General features: G+C 41.0%; 1 protein-coding gene across 1 annotated transcript in view; it reads right to left on the reverse strand.

The window, feature by feature from the left end:
* Window positions 1-969: 969 nt before the first annotated feature.
* ypel2b (yippee-like 2b) overlaps window positions 970-22,426 on the reverse strand; it is a 33,741-nt gene continuing 12,284 nt past the window's right edge. Inside the window, exons 3-5 of the mRNA XM_079575268.1 lie at window positions 16,821-16,864; window positions 13,305-13,413; window positions 970-1,530 (exon numbers count right to left, since the gene is read on the reverse strand). Coding sequence (XP_079431394.1) covers window positions 1,441-1,530; window positions 13,305-13,413; window positions 16,821-16,864 — 243 coding nt within the window. The 3' untranslated portion in view covers window positions 970-1,440. The remainder of the gene's footprint in view (window positions 1,531-13,304; window positions 13,414-16,820; window positions 16,865-22,426) is intronic.

Below are 22,426 nucleotides of genomic sequence, written 5' to 3' on the forward strand. Positions count from 1 at the left end.
TTCTGCAAAACTGATTACTGCATTTTAAACTGGAACAGCTTATTGTACCTACATTTGAGACCAAGTACTGATTTTGCTATCCCTTATTTGTTCTTCACATATCGTCAGCCGCCCTTTTTACCTAAGTCACTTTTTGGCCAGAATTAAGATTTTTGTTTAATCTACTCGGTATCATTGGCTAAAGTATGTCCACAGCCAATTAGAAAATGTATTGAAAACCAAAAAACTTTCCAAGTTGAGGATGTTTCACCTCTCTTTGAATTGTTCCTTTTACCCAAAACCTATACGTATGACTTCATGCTGCGAGGCTATGAACGATTCTGTACATTAATTTGCACCACAATCTGGGTCTGGACTAAGCTCAGAGTGTTTTATTGTAAACATAGGTCGCTTATACAAAAGGCAACAAGCAATCACATTATCGAGCCGTGTCATCGTGATTATAGACAGTTTATATTACAGTTTTAGTCATAGGAAATCATTTGAATGCGTCACCCTGCATGTAAACGTACGGACTGATCCCCCCCCCGCCCCCCCCCCCACCCCCGAAGCTGTTCACACCTTTGCTCGCTCGCTGCACAAAGACGCTGACAGCACCGTTCACCTGAGACACACGCTCCTGTTGTGTAATTCTACCTGCTTAAGTAACACAACGCAGACAGCCGACATGCAGCTTGTGATGCCCGGGGTCGCCTTACACCTGCTGCTCCTCTGCTGCAGATCGCTGAAATATCTCTTTCACTAACCCCCTTCCTTCCCCCCGCCCTGCAAGAAGCCACAACATCTGAGCTGGACGAGGGAGCCGTCGTCTAAGCTTAACGGGGACACGCAGATCAAGCCGCCCGGGGCCGCCATGTTTTGAAATCCACCCTCCTGCCCTCTTGTCGCCCGTGCCAAGCCCCGCCCTCTTCGAGCGCCAGGCCTCCGTGAGTGGCCCAGCAGGCACACGCCCCCTCCCTCCCTCCCCATCAGCTGGATTTTTGAACTAATCACCCTTTGGTCATCCCATACACGGCAGGGACGAGCACAAGCCCCGTCCCGATACTCTACAACTGAAACCTGTCAGTTAAAAACCCCCATTCCCCACAAAGAGCACCGCACGCTGTACCCCAGCATCGTCCCCTTGTTTTTGTTGTTGTTGCTGCTACATTCGTTTAGTTGCGCCAAGTCTCTCAAGCTGGGATGTCTGCGTGGTTTTTCGTTTTTGCCGTTACTCGAGTGTGTACATCCAGAGGTGTGGTCGACAAAGGGGAGGGGAATGGGCAGAGAGTTACGGAGGTTAATGGTAAATCAGCCAAACCAAAGTCACACACTAACCCGCCACACATGTACCCCCGCCCCGTGACCCTCCCCCTTTAGTTTTTTTTCTCGTGTAAAGTATCTATGTAGCCGTCCCCTCGGTCCGATGCGTGCGTAAAAGGTCCGTGCGCTCCCCGGGCATCAGTCCCAGCCGTTGTCCTTGATCATGTGGGCCAGCTCGATGATGAACTTGCCCTCTTTGTATTTCTGACTGCTCTCGAAGGCGTGTTCCTGTGGGGCAGAGAGACAGAGAGGGGGGTTAGGAGGGCTGGCAGAAGAATCAGAATCAAATATACAGTATGAAAGGAGGAAAAGCACAAAGACTGCAATTATTCAAGCAGTATAACTTTGTAAGCAAGGCAAGTTTATTAGAAGAGTGCAGTTCAAAATGCTTAAAGAGTGGGTATAGTGCTTTTGTGGGTATTTGGTGGGGCAAGGTACTGTTACACGACACCAGTCTGGTAAAAAAGGTTTAAGGCTCATTCACACTTCACAAGACGCAAGAACTTCTTGTTCTTGCACCCTGAGCTGCAGAACAAAATGAAGTCATAGTATCACTTTTTGTGTTCATTTTTGACACTAGGGTTAGAAATAGTTGATGGTGTCTGTGCTACGTCTCCTGATTCTTTCCTGAAGCTATAGAAATCAGGAAATGGAGCACCGACACCATCAACTGTGACGAGGGAGCGTTCCTCCTGTCCCACACCTGGGACACCCTCCTCCAATGATTACGCCCCCTGTCGCCCGGATTCAGGGTGACAGGGGGCGTGATCAGTCTGTCGGACCTGTTGGGACCGTCAGGCTGGTCACGCCTCGGAAGAACAACCGATAAGTGACACATCAGCGCACGCCGGTGATGCTTCTGATGACGGCCTGCAGTTGGCGGCTGAAACATGTAAAGGTAAAAGATTTCAACATATTATTACATGTGGTGTAAGTAATAAACACTTTTTCTGGGAGCTACTTAGTTGTGCGGACTTTTCTCTTTTTCATCTTCATAGTCGACTTTGGTCCTGCACACTATTAAGATTGGATGTGCGTGTTTTTCCTTTTTAACGCAAAAGATTTCAACATCTCTAACCCTATAGTGTCAAAATGAACCCAAAAAGTGATGCTGTAACACGAGTAGACACAATGAACGTTACGAAGTAAAATGAAGGCACGTTTGCCTTGGAAACGTTTTGTAGCTAGCTCAGGGTGCAAGAACAAGAAGTTCTTGCGTCTTGTGAAGTATGAATGAGCCTTTAGGTACTATTGGTATCAAAGTCGAAAGCAGGTTTCAAAAACAAATATAAAACCTTTATATTCAAGTTCGGGGGGAAAAAAGTGGGAAAATTGGTTAAACATGGGGGGGGAATTGGAAAAACTTGGCAAGTGTTTTTTCCGCCCTTTTGCCGTGAAAGGAAGTTTCTTGGTTGTTTCACCTCAAACAAACGATACAAATGCAAAAGAAATGGAAGGAAAAGAAATAAATTAACATTATTAATATGTTTTATGGTTTTGTATAACAAATAATTGAATATAGGTATCGAAAAAAAGTATCGTTCAAGTATCGGTATCGAATAGTATTTGGTAATTTTGTCAAAGCCAATTTTATCACGATCTTACAATTTGTCTAAAATCTAAAACAGAAGTTCCTCTGAGTGAGCTAAAATAAGCCCCACCCACTTTCCCCCCTCCTCTTTGCTGCGTGGCTGTTTCAATAAAATGAAAACAAAATGACAATGCTCGGTGCGACTACTATAGTGAGAGTTTTCATTCTAAGAAGAAAGGATTAATCTTAGAGTTTGAAAGGCGAGGAAATCGTCTCCTGGATGCACAGGACCTCAGAGGGAGCGTTTTGGGGACAGGAGGTGTTTTTTGGGAGCTGTCACTGCGATGCTAAGAATAGCCACTGGAGAAAATGCTAGGAGCGCTGGAAGATGCATTAGCAGCTCGAAACACAGCAAGAATGTTTTAGATAAGAGAGCAACTTTGTTACATGGCAAAAGCTCTTAAAGGTTTTTGCATAATACCTCCCCTTTAAGCAGTGTATAAGTATGTCATTAAGTACATAACAACAACAATAACACATCCTATCTCCGTAGTGCCCAAACTATTACGAGGGGTCAACATGCGGTCCCCAAATTGCCATAATACATTTGACGTTTGACTTATCACGACCTTTATAAGACCTTTAAAGGAGGAGGGAGCCAGATTTCAAAACATTTCTAAGCCCAAACAAAGGTGTGGAGTAGGGTCACAATTCGCTGCCATGATCACCCGTTTGTGGCCCCTCCGCTTTGTACACAGTTCTATATGCATCCCTCGATGAAAGCTTGGCCACACCTGCTACAGCAATATTATGTTTGAAACAGGCAGACCTCGACAAACAAACTGCTGCCAGCGCAAGAGATGTAGTATTTCCATGTAGTGCAGCAAAACAACACTTTTTCTTTATGGGGGCTGGTGTAGGGCTGTGCAATTAATTAAAATTCGATTACAATTTCGATTATTACACTAAATGATAGCAAAATTAGCAAAATCGGAAAAAAACCCAAAACGATTTCAATTATTATGATTATTATTTTGCATTATTTCATGGCGCTGGGATTATTTTCGCATTTCACAGCGCTGTGTGATGATTTCATCAGGCCGCGCGGCTCAGTTTGCTTGCGCAGGTGTGAGGGCTGGCCAGCAGGGGGCAGGTGTGAAACCTCTCCGTAATCGAGGCAAACTTTAAATCATTTGTACTTTCATGACTGTTCAGAAAAAAGAAAACATTCAGCATAGTTTTTTTTTTTTTTTACATATAAATAAAATAAATCTGCTCCATTACATATTTGAAATGGCAACTCACAATACTTCTCCTTAAAATTTCAATTAGATATTTTCCAACAATCATGCAGCCCCTAGTGGAAAGCTTTTACAAAACGTCAAACGCAATCGTCGACTCATCAACCACACATTAAAAAAAGCCTCGACTCAGTGGCCCGGGACGCTCTGTGGAAGCTGCTTATATAACTAAAAAGAGTCCGTCGTTAACCGCCGCTGACGACACGAGCCGGCGGAAAGTCAGATTGAAGTCCTTGTAACATCGCGTTAGCAGCGGTGACTTTGGAATTGGGGAGGTTGTGCCAGAATGAAAAGCCCTGTAGGTTTTACAGCCTCGCACGCAGCCAGCTGAAAAGGTGATGTTTGAAATCTGCAGGCAGCAACACGTGCTAATTCCCCAACTCGCATGCAAACCAGAACACCCCCGGACAAGAGTGAGTGACTGGCAAACCGATCTGAGAGACAGATACACAGATAAAGCCAACTACAGTACTTTAAACACGTGAGTCTTTGTATGTTCTCACAAACTGCTCTCGGGCTGCACAACATATCACCAAATCATCACAGAATAAAAGTGACGCGATATCCACATCTCAAGATTTACACAGCACTGTTGAACTGATTTAGTAAAATATCACAATACTGTTGTAGCAGTATTCAAGAACTTTGCAAGCTTTGTTGTATCATGCAGCTCTGCGATCAATCTGCGATCAATGTCTTTGTTTACTTCCAAGAGACAATGTGTCACTGTGTGAAATACACATTTTTCATGTCATTGGGGGAGAAAAAACACTAATGAGTTTACTTTGTGTAAGGTTTTCTACATTTCTACACAGCTACAAGCTTGATGAGTCATATTTGATTACTGTGTTGGAGAAACACAGGCCTGTGTGAGGCCACAATTGTAGCTAACGATTGATACTTAAAATGGAAATTTATATAGAGCTGTTCTGGGCACTGGACACTCAAAGCGCTTTTATGTCAAGAAACATTCAGTCATACACTGGAGGCAAGGTAGGCTTTCATTGCGTTCTTCGGCAAGACACTTCCAACACACAACAGCAGTTTTCAGCTGCAGGAGCCTGAACCATCAACCTCAGACCCACTCTACAAAGTGAGCCACTGTCTCCCACTGTAGAGGCATTTGCAAACATTTAGGTGAATAAATGTATTGAGAGGACGCCCCTCCCAATGGACGTGCCCGCCCGAACACCTCCCGAGGGAGGCGGCCAGGGGGGGATCCTGAGCCGGCTCCTCTCGATGTGGAGGAGCAGCAGCTCTTCTCCGAGCTCCTACCGGGTGACTGAGGGTGCACTCAGCCACCCTGCATGACCCAAATAGATAAGAGTCGGAACACAGATTGACCAGTAAATCAACACCTTTTAACTCGGCTCCTTCTTCACCACAACATAACACCTTAACCATCTTAAGCTTAACAACTACATAGGGATTACGTCTCTCAGCTGACCTGGGGACACTTCAGGATCCCCCTGGCAAGAAGTGTGCGTGGATGGGGAAGTCTGGGCATCTCTGGTCTGCTCAGACTGCTGCCTCCAAAACCACTCTGGATAAACCGGGAGAAAATGACAAAGTGTTCTTCGTACAAACACAGAGTAACTGTTTTAGTTAGTCATGTTGGAAAAAGGAAGCTGTATGTACGGGCTTGTTTAAATCATTCCTGTTTACACAAATATCCTTCTTGGCACACTCACTATCATTGCTTTATTTTCTCAACCTTCCTCTAGTAATTCAATGAATATCTAATCACTGGCACTGCCTCCTCTGAACGTTATCACTGTGCACTGTATTTCAGATATGGTCATTCCTGTTGATGAGTCATGTGTGCATGTAATTTGAGAAAATGCCTTGTTTTAACTTGTTAGGCGTCTGATCGAGCCAAATCTGGGCCTGGATTCATGAGTCAATGATCTGTCTCAATAGAAGAGAATCTAGTTTTCATCATTGCTTGGAAAGTTGATAGTTAATACCTCCTTGCACAAGAAAATTACACAGCAAAATGAAAAAGAAAGCTAAGAGAATCATGTCAAACGGGAAAGGCATGATCGTCGCTAAAACGATCTCTAAACTGCAGTTTGATGAGCAAGGGCAAAGTGATTGTTATGTCATTCAGGGACGAGGACTGTTATTGAAGAACTGCTTCGGGTGATGCTGGGTCTTGTAAAAAACGCCGGTAATTTTGCTGAAAAGCCGGCACAAAAACGCTCCTTTTTCCCGAGAGCGTCTGCCCCCATTTTTAGCGTGAACTCCGGCGAGCACATTATCAGATTTCTCGGTGTAGGAGTGCAGTGGGTCAGGCCTCTCCGCGGGACTCTGACCACTGCACAAAAACAGCTGATGTCAATGGCAGACGTCCATGAAGCGCTATCTGGTGTCCGGGGGCATGTGACCGCTTTGCCGAGTGGGGTCCGGACAGAAATAGAGCAAACAGAATCGAGCGCCTTTGCCAGGTTTTCACACGGCTTCATAAGGACACAGTGATTTTGCTTACGAAGACCTTTTTTATTTTACATTGATGTGTTTTTTGCTATAGATCAGGCTCCATTTTCACTTAAGATTTTACGTTTACGTTTCAACATAACCCTCAGCTTGAACAACAAATTCATCTTTTCCACTCCAGCGCCATTTATTTATTGTTTCCTTTTTTGGCACTTGATCCATTTACACCAGGGGTACACCGGTTTTCTTCATCGTCAAAAGACCAAGGGCCGGACCTTCCAATTCATCATCATCACTTTCTACATATGCCAGTGTTGTACATCATATACACCGGGAAAATGTTCATCTTAAATTAGATAAATTACTTAAAATCGCTTGAATAAATGCCAATCGAACAAATAGATATCCCACTGGAAATCAGGCAAATTAGCTTTTACTGTAAAAATTGTTTATTTATCACTTGAAATAATACAAAATAATCTGAATTAAGAAAAACTTGAACAAAACGTGCTTGTTCCTTTGGCAAGAATAGGTTTTATCTGCTCTAATGCCTGACCAAATCTACTCCAAAATTTAGATTTAATCTCTTAATTCAAGTAGATTTAAGTAATTTCTTCCTTTAGATGATTATTCTTTTAGGATTATGGCCTAAAAGGGTGCTCTGCTACATTTTAAGGAATTGACAGTATTTTTCACATTTCCAGAGTACTTTAACAGGCATTTGATCTCTGATTTGGGTCATAATATTTCTCAAAATCATCTCAAGGGCCAGAGTTTGATGATGGAGGGCCGGTTTTGGCCCCCGGGCCTGATGTTGCCTACCCCTGATTTACTCCCTTTCCCACTGCCAATCGCATAATATTCAACATTTTATATTCTTATTTTATATTCTTATTTAACTTTATTTTCCCCAAATAAAAGGTTTCAAAAGTAAAAGGAGGATTTGTCTTTTTTCCATCCAATAGTTTCTTATCAAAGGGCAACTCACTTTGTCCCATTTCTCCTCTGTCAGTTTACACCTATTCTGGGCCTGGACAGACTATATTTTGATGTGCAGTAGGTGAGAGATCACTCAACAGAAAATCAAAACCAGCGTTTCATTTCTAACCACAGCATGGTAACCCTAACCCAACTCTATTTTAAAAATATAATATGACAGAAATAGTCCGACCTCCAAACAATGAGCTGTAAAGACCTGTCAACGCTTAAAACCATGTCGACATAAGCAACATAAGATTAATTTATAACTCGATTAAGATTATGAGAATAAATCGCCCAATTATTGTTCCCGCTATAGCCATATCGCAAAGCATAGTTTTGTTAATTTTAGACCTATTTTTGGTAAAGAACCAGCCTTGAGTGTTGTAAAGGGCTTCATAAATAAATGTTGATTGAAATTTAAATATATTTAATTCTTGATACCATACTCCAGAGATTCCCAAAGTGAGGGGCAAGACAATGTACTTTCTGACAATGTACTGAATATGATTTTTAATTGAAAAGGGGCCGAAATTGTGACTTTAAGGACAAATATCAAAGTAAACTACTTAAAATACTATGATTAAACAATTTTTTTTAGGCTCTTAACCCCTGCCTTAATTGAGCACATTTTCTCCTGTTCGGTTTTACCCAAGAATAAAAGCTTCTTGGAAAAAAAAAAAAAGAGTAAGCAAGAATAAAGATGCAACAAAAAAGCGACTAAAAAAGTGATGGAAAAGCAACAAGAAAAGCACAAGAAAAAGCGTCAAAAATACGACAAAAGTGATGAGAATGTGCCATAATCGTTTTTCAAATGAGGTGTTGCATTGGTCTAGGCTTAAAGCTCCAGCCGAGAAGCTTTCATATTTGGGTAAAGCCGAACTGGTTAAAGTGGGGGTTAAGACCAGGAGGTTAAATGTTTTGCTGCTTGAAATGATCCAAAGCAGCGATTACATTAACAGTGGGGCGTAATGTTGTTTGTGTGCTCATAAGGTCGCAGCCTCAAGAATCTGAAGACCCCTGCCCTGTCACAAACACATTCATAGTTAAAAACATGAGAGCCAGTGCTAAAGTGAGCCGACATAACGCGAAGTGCAGGTTCTTTAGGCAAATAATCGTGGATGTTTGTCAATGAGGCCTTTTCCGTGAGGGGAACAACACGGCGACTGTGTGTTGGTCCTGAGGGGAATAACTCTCGAACCTCCGCGCTGACAGCTGCACATGCTCAGCTCGACTGATAAATGGAGACGTCGCACACGTGTGGACGATGCAACACGGGAACTCAAATTTCCACCTGGCCCACATGTTGGCGGCACGTGTTCCTCGACAAAAACACGCATCACGGAAGAAGCCACAACAGTCTTCACAAACAGGGATTTAAGTGATTGCAGATACTGTATGAGCTTGGCCTGTAACTCCTTTCTAATTTTGTTTTTTGTTTTTCTAGGACCGAAATCGAATTGAGGCGCATCCCAATTTTCTGCTCCTCTGCTTGAGTGTCCATTAAAGCTGTATAATATATGGCAAGTTATCGCAATAACAAGTGAACATCCATATCTCACACCCACAATGAGTCGCAAATTTACAGGTTTTGCCAACACCACCCAAAACAAACATGCATGGTTACCTTGAAAATGTGCCAAAGTTTCATTTTAATCATAATTTTCCCCATTTACCTACATGTCAGCCTTGGTTTGGTCTTGATTTATCCCCAATTTGATGAAAAAACAAATTTTTGTCTACATTTGGCCTTAGTTGAACTGTTTCAGTAAAATAGTGCAATTACCGTTAAAAAACATTTGCATTTTTTCTCACATTGGGCAAACTTAACGTCCATCTTATTTAGAAAATTACAGAAGAAAATAAACATCTGTGAGGGACCTATTCTGGGCCTGGGCAGACTATATTTTGATGTGCAGTAGTTGAGAAATCACTCAACAGAAAATCAAAACCAGCGTTTCGTTTCTAACCACAGCTTGGTAACCCTAACCCCAACCCTATTTTAAAAATATGATAAGACAAAAATAGTAACGAGTGTAATAACACAGTAACTGCTCATGGAAACAGGACAGACACCAGCCTTTCCACTTCTTGGCACTTACACAGACGCAGTACCAACACAGTAATCACCAGGAAAAATGGCTGGCATTTTTGTGGGAGCAATATGGAAACAGGGCTGCAAAATGTACTGCATGTTTTCCGTTAGCTACGATGCTATTTCCATCATAAAACTGTACTAAAAGTAAAATACAACTCCAAGTGTTAAAAATATTGAAAGTTGCAGCAAGTGAAATCATTATATGGCTTGGAACATATGAACCTCTTAACCCTTCACCTGAACCGACTTTGGCATTACCCAAAAGCTTCTTGAAAAAAGCTTCAAAATAGCGACAAAAACAAGGATGAAAACTCAACAAAAGAGCGACAAAAACGTGCCGGAAAAGCAACAATAACATAATAAAACAGCAACAAAAACGCATTAACGACAAATGGGCAAGAGCGCAACAAAAAGGGTTTCACGATGAGTTTAGTAAAGTCTTAGCTTTCAAATGAGGCATCACACTGGCCTATGCATGCCTTTCAGTCATGTGACTTTTGTTGTTATAAGTAGAATTATGCAGTACTACAACATGAAACAATATCTCTACTCAGGATTATTGCTCAAGAAGATAACAGTAAAAACACGGCCCCAGAGCTCACGTTTATGTGAAGAAATCAGTGAGTCGGTGTTTAAGACGCTAGCATGCTACCGGTTAGCATTTAGCTTCAACAGCTCAGCTCTGACCTCTACAAGAGAAAGACCTGAATCACACTCCAAACATCTAGCCTTGGATACATGACATGTGAGAGCTGTTGCTGTTACTGTAGTATTTCCTCAGTGTTCATAGATGTGAGCCGTTTATCGTGTTGAAGCCATTGACAGTTGATTGATGACCATTGCTAACCGGTAGCATGCTAACGTCTTGAGCAACACTGACTCAGACTGAGACTATGTCGACATGACAAACTGTAAAAATCAGAGAAAGGTTTTTTGTTTCCTCTCTGATGTGTTAATTTAGTCTGAGGAGTGAAGCAGATCTTTAGTAAATCCTGCTGTAGCTCCACAGACAGAGCTGCTACATCTGTGCCAGATTTGCTGGTTATATCACATAAACATGTGGAGCCGTGTTTTAACTGTTTTCTTCTTGAGCAATGATTACGAGTACATAAAAATGCCAGTGTCTTTCATTTTCATCCTGAGTAGAGATATTGTTACATGTTGTAGTACTGCATAATGTTACTTTAGTATTCAAAATGGCTGCCAGAACTATGTGTGATGTCATTGGAAATGAATTTATAGTCTATAAGCTCTCGAGAAGCTTTTAGATTTGGGTAAAGCCGGACTGGAGAAAATGCGCTCGGTTAAGGCGGTTGGTAAGAAGAGGTGAATGCAAGCCCAACATACAGGCCTTTTTCATAAACATTAACTTAATATCCGGTGCTTAAGTGTTGTGTCATAAATAGCATTACGTTTGCTCAGTCGTCCAATGTACTTGCTTTCTTTGGTAAACAAAGCGTCAAGTCTTATGTGCGGAAGAGCTGGACGGACATTTGACCTGTTACAAAACAGGAAGTACCAGGAAAGCATCACTTGAAGTTTCCCCCATGGTTTGACTGTAAAATCGGACTGCCCTGGGAAAGTGAAGGACGTGACACGACGAAAATGGGTTGAAGCTCTGTTGCGTAACGATCAAACTTGACGGCATGAGCCCCGGCTGAGACAAAACACAATGTGGCAGGTCAAGACATTTTCTGAGACCGTTCATTTCTACGGATGCTGGAAAATGCATTATAATCCCTATTTACTAAGCAATTTCCATGTTATTACTGCGCTGTAAAGCAAAGTACGACCGGATTACTTTGAGGATTTACATTTCCACATCACCTCACCTCATGATAAATAATCAAAAGGCCTCTTCATTTTCACAGGTTATTCTTAACTCTGACTGAGCTGTGACCTATAAACGTTGGCGCTGACGTCAATATTTTGTAACTGTGAGTCATGTGGAGCTGCTCTTCAGACATTTTGGGAGACTTGGTGCCTTTATAGTTGCTACGCTGCAGGCGACAGTGACCGAGCGCTTTCAAGTGATTTGTCCATCAGCGCTTTAGTTTGTTTTAGTTGTCTTCAAGGCAGAGCATGGACAGTTGAATAAACAGCACTTTGGATGTTGCAAAGTGAATTATGCCAGTGTTTTAATCTTATTAGGGGTTGTAGGTCTTACAACATGTAAAGTCTAGGGACATCTGTGCTTTAATTATCGCCTACAAACGCCAAGCTTTCATGTGTGCTTAACACTATTTTGAATTATTTGTCTATATCAAACTTCTAGCCAAATGGATTGAGCTTTCAGCCTCGATAAAACAATGTCATATTTAAGTTTATTTAAAGCAGTACTAAGCAACTCTTGCCCCTAGAGGCCATAAGCGCAACTGCAGGTGTCGTAGCATGTTGCGATTTTTTAACTATTAATTGTCCATGAGAATAAATACTACTCTGACAGTAAAGGAGAAGGGAGAGAGGGATATTGTACATCATTTTTTTCACTCAAACTTGGCTATAAATACTGTTTAAGTGGCGCTAGCCCACAGTTAGCTTTGCCCGTTAGCCTGTTAGCTTCTTCTTCTTCTTCTTCGTGATTCTATTAGTGTGTATTGGTGGCTCCGGTCCGGTGGCAGTCAAGTTGCAATTGAGGCTTTCTGGCCAGAGACACCAGGGGGAGATGAAAGACCCTCCAATCATCCCATAAACACTTGTATTACCCCCACAGGGACAATGAAAAGGATTTATTAAGGTAAACACGCTACTTAGTGCTGCTTTAAGGTTTATTCAAAGATGAAATAAGATAAGATAACACATGCAAACTCCACACAGAAAGGTGGGAATCGAACCCGGGACCTTCTCGCTGTGAAGCACGAGAGCTAACCGTTGTGCTACCGTGCCACACTAGCATCGAACAGAGCTTTTTCTCCTCTTTTCATATTATTTTTGGCTAATGTTAGTTTGCTAGTGCCCACAAACATGGTGGAGTCCATGGTAACAGTGAGGTCATAACATTTTCTCCCAAACTCTACACATTCTTCCTTATATTTATCTCAGCAGCCACAATGGAAACTTTTAAACATCTAGATTAGATTTGTCCTATTCTATTATAAGGCAGCGTCTCGCCTTATTTCTCACTTTATTGAAAAATGTAATTATATACACATCTACTGCACATTTTACAGCGGTGCCGGGTTTCGTCTCTGTAGTTTCGCTTCTCCAAACAATCGATCCACATGGGCACGGCTCTCACTCTCCCCTTTATCCCCCTCACGATATGAGAAATATTTGTTTAGAGTTTATTTACAGCCTCAAATGTTTTCCTGTTGTTGGCAAAGAGCTTTCATCCCGTGCTCCAGTCAGCATTTCCAAAAGCATAAAATGCCATCCCCACTTACAGTAGGTAATCCACTTACACTGAAAGGAGCTCATAAAACCTTTACTTTGCGGCGAACACAATAATGAAACAGCCTTTTATTCCCTCAGATTCTGATGAACTGCGCCATACACTTCGGGCAGAACTTCCATGTCTCCTGCTAAGCTCCATGTCCCGCTGCCTCGGCCAAATATAATTAGGAGGAAAATAAAATTACAGCGTGCTATAACCTCAGATTTAATCCCGCCCCAACCTTGGCTGATGCCTGTGTGAATCAAACGCGACGGGACGACTTACGTATTTCCAGCCCAGGGTGGTCTTGCAGTTCTCACAGTAGATATCCGCTACAGCGTGCAGGCCCGTCAGCAAGACCCTCTCCTCCGCAGGACCGCACCCAACATTCACCCTGGGGAAGCACAAGGCACACACGATTAATGGGTTAGAAAGAAAAAGATGCGAAAGACAACCTGGTTCTGGCAAAGTAGGAACTGTTTACGAACTGTAAAAGTAGCGGAGTTGCTTTTTTTGCACGACTTTTTCCTTGTGTGGCAATGCTTTGATTTCCAGGACAGAATATTACATGTTTTCAAAGCAATATGCCCTGAGATATTTTTTTTGCTTGGGTTTGCTGCTTTTTTGCGAGTTGGATCCATTTCCCAAAAGCACCTTTACAAACTTTTGGAAAACATTGGGACTCCGAGAGCAATCATATTGTTGTTTCTACATGTCTAAATTCGGAGATATTATTGGACTTAGACCTTGTAGCCATGGAAACGTTTTGTAACTGACAACAGTTCCATGGCAAAAGTGACTTCATTTTGTTCTGCAGCTCAGGGTGCAAGACCACGAAGTTCTTGCATCTTGTGACATATGAATGAGCCTTCTTAACCCCCGCCTTAACAGAGCACATTTTCCCAAACCTAAAAGCTTCTCGACTGGAGCTTACAGCCTATAGGTCAGTGTAACGCCTCATTTGAAGGCTAAGACCGACAAAACAGATAGTAACTTTTCTGTCTCCACTTTTTTGTTTGCTTTCGTAGTTTTTTGGGGGGTGTTTTGGTTTTTTCATCACATTTCTGTGGAGTTTTGTTGATTTTAGTCTTAAAGGAATAGGCCACCGTTTTTACATACTGAGATATGTTCTTACCGTAGCTTAGGCAAGTTTAGACGGCGTTAGCATTTAGCCTCCTCTCCACTATAGCTCCAAACAAGGTCAAGATAGAAGCTTCCACATTTTCCCTATTTAAATATGGTTTTGTGAAGTGCTACACTACAAAGTATAATTACATAAAATTAAACTGTGGATTTTCTAAGCGGATAAAAGGGGGAACTATATTGTAAGGCGTAATAATACCAGGAGTAGTTCGAAATCTGTCAGTAATATCTTCACTTTACTGTGCGGATGCCAAATTACTCCTGGTATTATTCCGCCTTACAATATAGTTCCCCGTTTTATCCGCTTAGAAAATCCACAGTTTAATTTTATGTAATTATACTTTTTAGTGTAACACTTCATGTAACCATATTTAAATAGGGAAAACGTGGAAGAGCTTGGTAGCTTCTATCTTGACCTTGTTTGGAGCTATAGAGGAGAGAGGGAGAGGCTAAATGCTAACGCCGTCTGTGCTGTGTTTACGTGACAGACAGGCACAAATAAACTTGTCTAAGCAAAGGTAAAAACATATCTCAGTATGTAAAAACGGTGGCCTATTCCTTTATGTCATGCTTTAGTTGCGTTATTGTTGCTTTTCCAACACGTTTCTGTCGCTCTTTTGTCGAATTTTTGTCACATTTTGGAAGTGTTTTTGTTGCTTTTTCATTGCTCTTTAGCCGTGTGTTTTGGTCGCTTCTTTCATTGGGTCATTGTTGCTTTTCCGACACATTTTTGTTGCTCAATTTCCACTTTCTTGCTTTTAGATTGTGGTAAAGCTAAACTGGAGAAAATGTGAAAAGTACATTATCTTGTGCAAACCAATATATTATGTAAACATTGGTGGAAAACAAAGTAAATATGTATTTAAGCACATGTAAGAGGTCTACAGTACAAATACTGGATGTAGCCCAGTAAAATATAGCAAAAAAATCCCACATACTCTCTAATTTAGAGTAATAAATCCAAAAAGCAGGATTCCTCAAACATCTAGGGAGATATATTTAAATAGTGTTATAAATTGATGGTCTCAGATCAGCCGATGTTTCATGACCAACTTCCTCTGGCTGTTTTTGATTGAAGTGTTTAACCTCAGTCATCAGACAATCGCTGACTAATTCTGTTCAGTCAATAAAAGCAGGAATCCTCAAGTAGAGCTATGAAGAACTGCATTAAGCTATTTCCTTTTCCGTTTTCAAAGTCATTACCTGGACCAAGTGGTTTCAATTCAACTTCATTCTGGACTCGTGGTTCACTTAATTGTTTGTCCAGTTCTTTTATTTTTTTTATTTTTTTTTTAAAGACAGTGACTCAGACAGTGAGTTGAAGATGTTTCGTCTTCACACTCCTTAGTGGTTCTAAACCTTTTCTCACGTACTTGAGTCTTTCATTTCCACTAAAAGTATCCCACAACTCTAAGGTGCAGCCAATTATTTAGAAAAATCTCATTGGTATTTAATGGTGTACAGTGTTAAAACAAATAAAGCAGAAACTATTTTACTGCAAATGATCACTGAAAAGAAGTTTTCTTTTAAAATAATATTGAAATACTGGTTGGGAAATACTGTTTTAGATGAACAAATGAGCTTGAAGAATGAGAGTTTAAAGCAGAACTAAGTAACTCATGCCCCCAGAGGCCATAAGCAACACTGCAGGTATCGTAGCACGTTGCGTTTTTTTTACTCATTAAATGTCCGTGAGAGTAAATACTACGCTGACAGAAAAGACAAAGGGGGATATTGTACATCCAATTACACAATATTTTTTCACTCAAACTTGGTTGTAAATACTGTTTAAGTGGCGCTAGCCCGCAGTTAGCTTTGCCTGTTAGCCTGTTAGCTTCTTCTTCGTCATTCTATTAGTGTGTATTGGTGCTCCGGGTCGGAGCAGGGAAAGCTGCAATTGTGGTTTTCTGGACAGAGACACCAAGGTGAGATGAAAGACCCCCCAATCATCCCATTAACACTTGTATCACCCCCAGAAGGACTACGTAACAGATTTATTAAGGTAAACAAGCTACTTAGTACTGCTTTAAACATCCTCAACTGAAACCACCCTGTCCAGTTGATGACTTTTGAAAACCTTTGGTACAATACTGTGATGATGGGGTTTAGTGGCAGTGTTGCTGGTTCAATTATAACTCCATTGTATAAGGTTGAGTGTTTGTTAATGTGGGTTGTTTATAAGCCTCTCGTATATGTCCACGAACAAGTCCAAACCAAATTAAAAATGAAAAACTTTTATAAAAGGTTTTTGAGATCCATAATTTCAATATCTACAATGTTTTAAGCGTCTGAAGCCAAAACCACAGGCCGCTCGCTATAGTTAAAGATGCTATTGAGAAAAGCTGTGTTTATGATGTGCTCCGAGTGAGTCAGTGCCTCACACCCACTCACACACTGAATACTGATGGGGCACTGGGCCACAGAGCATAGTCTCATTTTCACACTCAATTCAGCGGATAATGGCAGCGCTGCGAGGCATACGCTGGCTTTGTCTGCGCCGGGACGCCAACGTGACCGCTCCGTCACACAGATACTGTACATGTCCCATATCTGCTATCTCCTGCGCGGAGCGGGCAGTCGACATGTGTTTGCGGCGCACAGTATCTCCGCTCATTCAGCCCCCATCTGTAAACAGCACAAAGGAGGACAGATACTTACACTGAGTTGAATAGGTAGGCCCTGCCCTGGCTGCCCTGGAAGGACTGCAACACAGAGAGACAGAGATAAAGGTCATTTGAGGGTGGGTTTATTAGAACGTCACAGAGAAAAGTCCATCTACAGTTATACATCATCCAAAGGGAAGACATTAAATTCATAAAAAGGTTGTAAACATTGGAGGTGGGGGGCGGGGCTTAACCAGAGGCAGGAAGCTTTATCACACCACTGTTGCTGTTGTCATGGTAACAATAAACAAATGTTTAGCTGTTGTAGGATGTATCAGATAGGACGATAATTTGCTGCCCAGAATGTTGTTCCTCCTGTTCCTGCACCTAAGCACACAACTCAACACTTTTGATCGCTAGTTTTAGTTTAATCTTTTGTCTGCTGGTTATTTCTTAATTCCAGCTGAAAAGTGGAGAAAAAAGCCTTGGAACAACTACGTTAGCTGCTGAGCGACTGCTGGTAAATACATCTAACTCACTGTGGTGTCCAAGTGTTTTATTGTGAACAATAACTCCAGTATTTTGACTTTTAAAATCTCCATTAGTTTACAATTGCTGCTAATCCCATAATGCTTAGCGATATGACGTCCCACTCCCGAACTCTATTCCAGTTTGGTCCAGAAAAAAATAAAAGTAATGAAAGTAGGTACCAAAAAGAAGTGGAAAATCTTTAGATTCAAGTTTTGATGCTGATGATGAAATAAAATAAAAGTGAACGACAAGTTGAAAAAAAATTGGAAAAAAAGGGAAATAATTGGGAAAAAATAAATTTATAAAAAAGTATCGTTTAAGTACCGGAATCGGATACGATACCCAGCCCCACTGATGATGTTGGCAGGAAAAGGGTCTATAGACTAAATTTTATGAAAAGCAAAACTTACACAAATACAAATACATCACAGAATAATCATTCATTTATGCACAACCAGTCAATTCTTCCGATACTCCAGACCAAACCAAGCATAAGACCTGTAGATGGCTCCCCGAGCGCTGCACTTACCCCAGTGACATGACAGATGAGCCATATTTCCCTATGGGAATAATGTACACCTGAAGTACACCTTACCAAATTTACAGCACAAGATGTGAAATTTTGTTGTGCACACTGAATCAATATTTTTTTTCTGATTGTCAGACTAACAAACAAAATTGTCAGTTTTTTTTTTTTTTTTACCACGTCATCATTTTATGTGTAATTTTATTGTTTCAGAATTTTGACAAAAGGGCTAAAATAAAGTAGGCAATATCCATACCATAAGAAGCCACAATATGTCACAGAATAATCACTGAGGTTTTCCATCCTATGCACCTTTTATTTGCAAACACGGCCTAAAACAAAAACGTAAAGCAACTTAAACATGTGCAGAAGTTCAGTATTAGTCATGTTTTTTTTTCTTATTCAATTCATTTCCAGCCTCTTTTTCCTTATTAAGAATTGTTTTGACACAATTTCATCAAAAAGTCCAACCCTTATTGAATTCAATGGATCATGCTGTGTTGAAACGGTTGAAATATACTGCAATAATCTTGTAATTGTGCAATTCTCAACACAGCTCTCGAATATATTGCATTTGTTGCTCATATTGCGCCGTGCACCTCGAGCATTTAACCTGGTTGTTTGGCCTTCAGGTGGCGGCTGAGTGTTTGTAATGACCTGGCGGTTGGCCGGGCTACAGTAACTAACAGAAAGCAGGAGCGCGAGGAGGAGGACACAATAAACTGTTTGCCAGCTTTGTTTGGTACCGTTTACGAGTGGCTGGGGGGCTTTTGTGAGAAGAGCTGAGCTGTGTTTTCATGACCACGCATGGAAAAAGTGACAGTGCATTCATAATCCAACCAGCTTAAAGCCTAATCCATCAGCAGACAATGGCGGGGCAGATGACACGGAGGTACAGGTGCCCGTCGTCGTCTAGTGCTTTCTTATGCGGCCTGGGATTAAACTCGTTCAATTACAGTGTATGGATCACACTGGTCAAAGCAATAAAGGCAGACAGCGCAAATGTGATATGACTGATTGGTATTATAGTATAGTACAGTATAGTATAGTACATGATTGTGGAAAAGTACTGTCCTGAATATTGCGATAACTATAGCCATTTTAGCGTCACACACAATCAAACTGTGTCAAAACAAGATTTTAAAAAAGGCTAACATAAAACTAAAGTAGGAAAACCGGAACTAAAACAGAAATTTTGCACATTTTAAAGCAATACTAAGTAACTTGTTTACCTTAATAAATCCTTTCCATAGTCCCACTGGGGGCAATACAAGTGTTAATGGGATGACTGGGGGGTCTTTCATCTTCCCCTGGTGTCTCTGGTCAGAAAACAACAATTGCAGCTTTGCCTGCACCGGGTCGGAGGCGCAACACACACTAATGGAATCACTAAGAAGAAGCTAACAGGCTAACGAGCAAAGCTAACTGTGGGCGAGCGTCACTTAAACAGTATTTACAGCCAAGTTTAAGTGAAAAACATTATCTCTATTGTGTTATTGGATGTACAATATCCCTCTCTCCTATTGTCTTCTGTCAATGTAGTATTTACTCTCACGGACAATTAATGAGTAAAAGAACGTAACATGCTACGACACCTGCAGTGGCGCTTATGGCCTCTAGGGGCATTAATTACTTAGTACTGCTTTAAGTTAGTTGTTTTAGGTCAGCAAAAACACTGCCTGACACTTGGTTTTAACTAACTGTTCTGATCTGGGGTCGCTGCAGTTGATCAGGTCTCGGTTCAGCAACAGTATGAGCCCAAAGAATGAGATCAGCTGCCGACCTGAACATCCTGAATGACCTGTTTATTCCATCAATGGATTTCTTCGTCCCTGATGGCTCGGGCATTTTCCAAGATGATGAAGCAAGGATTAATCAGGCTCATATTGTGAAAGGTTCAAGGAGAAGGAGACATCATTTTCAAACATGAATTAGCCGCCACAGAGTCCAGATTCTAACCCCAGTGAGGGATCTTTGGGATGTGCTGGAGAAGTGGTCACACTCTCCCATCATTAATGCAAGATCTTGGTGAAAAATAAATGCAGCACTGGCTCTTTCGACATTGCAGAAGGTTATGGAAACAATGCCACAGCGAAAGTGTGCTGTAATCAGGCATTGCAACAAGATATTACAGCGCGTGACCTGTTTTTTGTGGCTTATTGTGATACGGATATTGCAAAACTCATGTTGCAACTGTTGCAAAGTTGAACATTTAGCGATTAAAAATATGTTGAAAATTTGGCCCTAAAAGAATAACTAACTGAAAATGTTCTGACAATATTGCAATTGCGATTATAGTTGCGATTTCCGCTTTAAAATGAAGATTCAGTTCACAGCGCACATTGTATAAATGTCGAGGTGCAAAAACATTAGAGAGACGGTCTTTAACTTGTTGTTTTCTTTGGTGGAGGTGAGAGAGGGCGGGGAGGGGGAGGGGGAGGAAGAAGGGAAGGGGGAGCTCGGAGTGTCAATGTAATGACAACAAAGGACCACATGATCATACCCCTTTCATTTAGTTCTGTTTCACTTATTCATCCAATCACGCAACCCTCCATCCCCACATGTACCATTTGTCTCTTCTATTGGCTTGTTGCACGGTATGGCTATGCTAGTTCCTCTGACTTGAAGTTGTGAGTGCCAGTACTTCCTGTCTGTATTCTTTTCCTGAAACAATAATCATATTTTCTATAGATTATGTTGTGGACAGTGAGTTCCCGGTAGATGATCATTTACTGTGTGTTCAAATCTTGATGTAACAAGTTCAGATCGGAGACACCTGTGATCATAAAGGATTGATAGTTTGTCTTGAAGCTAAAGGCTAACTTGCTATGAAAAAAAAATGAATAAAAGGCTCTATTTCAAATTGTATAATGCATGAAATTAACGTTAGCCTTTAGCTTCAAGACAAACTCATTGATCCTTATAAACATAGACGTCTCCTCTACGGAAATATTTACACTGTACAGCAACTCGTTAACCTGCAGGAAGTGATCATCTACCAGGAACTCACTGTCCACCACAGAATCTTTAGAAAATACGATGATTCGAACGGGTCTAAGCTAATCTTAATGGAAGTTAATACGAACAGGAAGTAATAGCGCCCACAACTTCAGCTCAGAGGAACTAGCGTAGCCACATTGTGCAACAAGCCAATAGTGTCCTGTGTCCTCCTCACTTATGTAAATATGCACCTGATATCTTATATACCCAACTTTATACCTGTGTATTACCAATCACTAAATAAAAAAACCTTGTTGTTTACAGAGGACATTATACTACATAAATAATTGCATTCTTTTCTATTACAATCATTATAGCCGTATATTTTTATAGTATCTTGTTACATTTTGGTGGTTGACCTTAATGACAAAACAACATTACAGTTTCTTACTGCTGCTTCTGCTTCTTCTTCAAACAGCTGCTTCAAGACACTTTTTTTTTTTGTGATTAGCGTTTGCGGTTAGTGTGACTGTGAACACAAAGGAACTCGTAAGTGCTGAATTGTTTTGCCCACAATAAGGACAGCATGAGAACACTTAAAACATTAACATAAATCAACATGTGTAAAGCTCCATCGTATCCATTCAAATGCACCACTCCCTTAAGATCCTCCTGTGACTCCAAAGTATTATGGTCTGAAGTCTTTTGATATTGAAAAACCCACCCATTCACAATTGCGAGAAAAAGAAGTACTGACGAAGAATTTCAAAACACAAGTGGAGTTTCCAAGAGGCTTAAACCAAATGTCAATCAGTCTGACATTGAGTGAAATATTTAGAAAAGTACAAAAGCGGATACAAAAATATGGCTACAGTTAAAAAGCTCTCCCTTCTGCTCTTTACACAGGATTGTCAACTCTTTTAAGTGTCAGGGTTATTAATAGAGAAATCACGTGACCTTCATATCCACCACAAAATGTAGTTTATTTTCGGTCAAAAAGCAAAATAACGATGTCATGAGACCGTTATTCAGTAAAACAAGACTGAAAGGGCAAATATGCAGAATAGAATAATGTCACTGTAATAATAATAACCTCATACTTAGGAAAATATTACATCTATTGCAATATGTGGTATTGAAATAAGATACAGCCCTAACCTCTAGAACAATAAAACAGATTAATAATGTTCATATATTGTAGGAAAGACGTTTTTTCCCCCCCCGCAAAACCAATTGTTTTTTAATCATTTCTTTGGCCGGGACATCCATTAAGTTTCTTTAGCTCATTCTCATTACCCATCAGCGGCATAATAAAACTTTACTTTACTTTTCCACCTAAATTCGGCACTCCCTTCACATCACACACCAGTGCACACAGACACTGGAGGCAACGACAAACAGCTGCGAGAGCCAAGACGACCCGCTCTGCCATTTGAGCATCTGTCACCCAGTAAAAGTATCATAGCTACAGACGACAACGTGTCACACAAGGGGGGGCGGGGCCAAGGGGAAGAAAACCTCTCATGGAAATCAAAGAAAGTCAAGTCAAAATCTGGTCCATTTGGATGTTGTTTCGAAAGCAGATTGTTTAGTAGAAGCGAAAATACTGCACTTAAGAGAGAATAGATGCAAGTCGGTCATTTTATACTCACTACTGCCACCTC

The sequence above is a fragment of the Gobius niger genome, assembly GCF_951799975.1.
Source record: "Gobius niger genome assembly, chromosome: 1".
Lineage (NCBI taxonomy): Eukaryota > Metazoa > Chordata > Actinopteri > Gobiiformes > Gobiidae > Gobius > Gobius niger.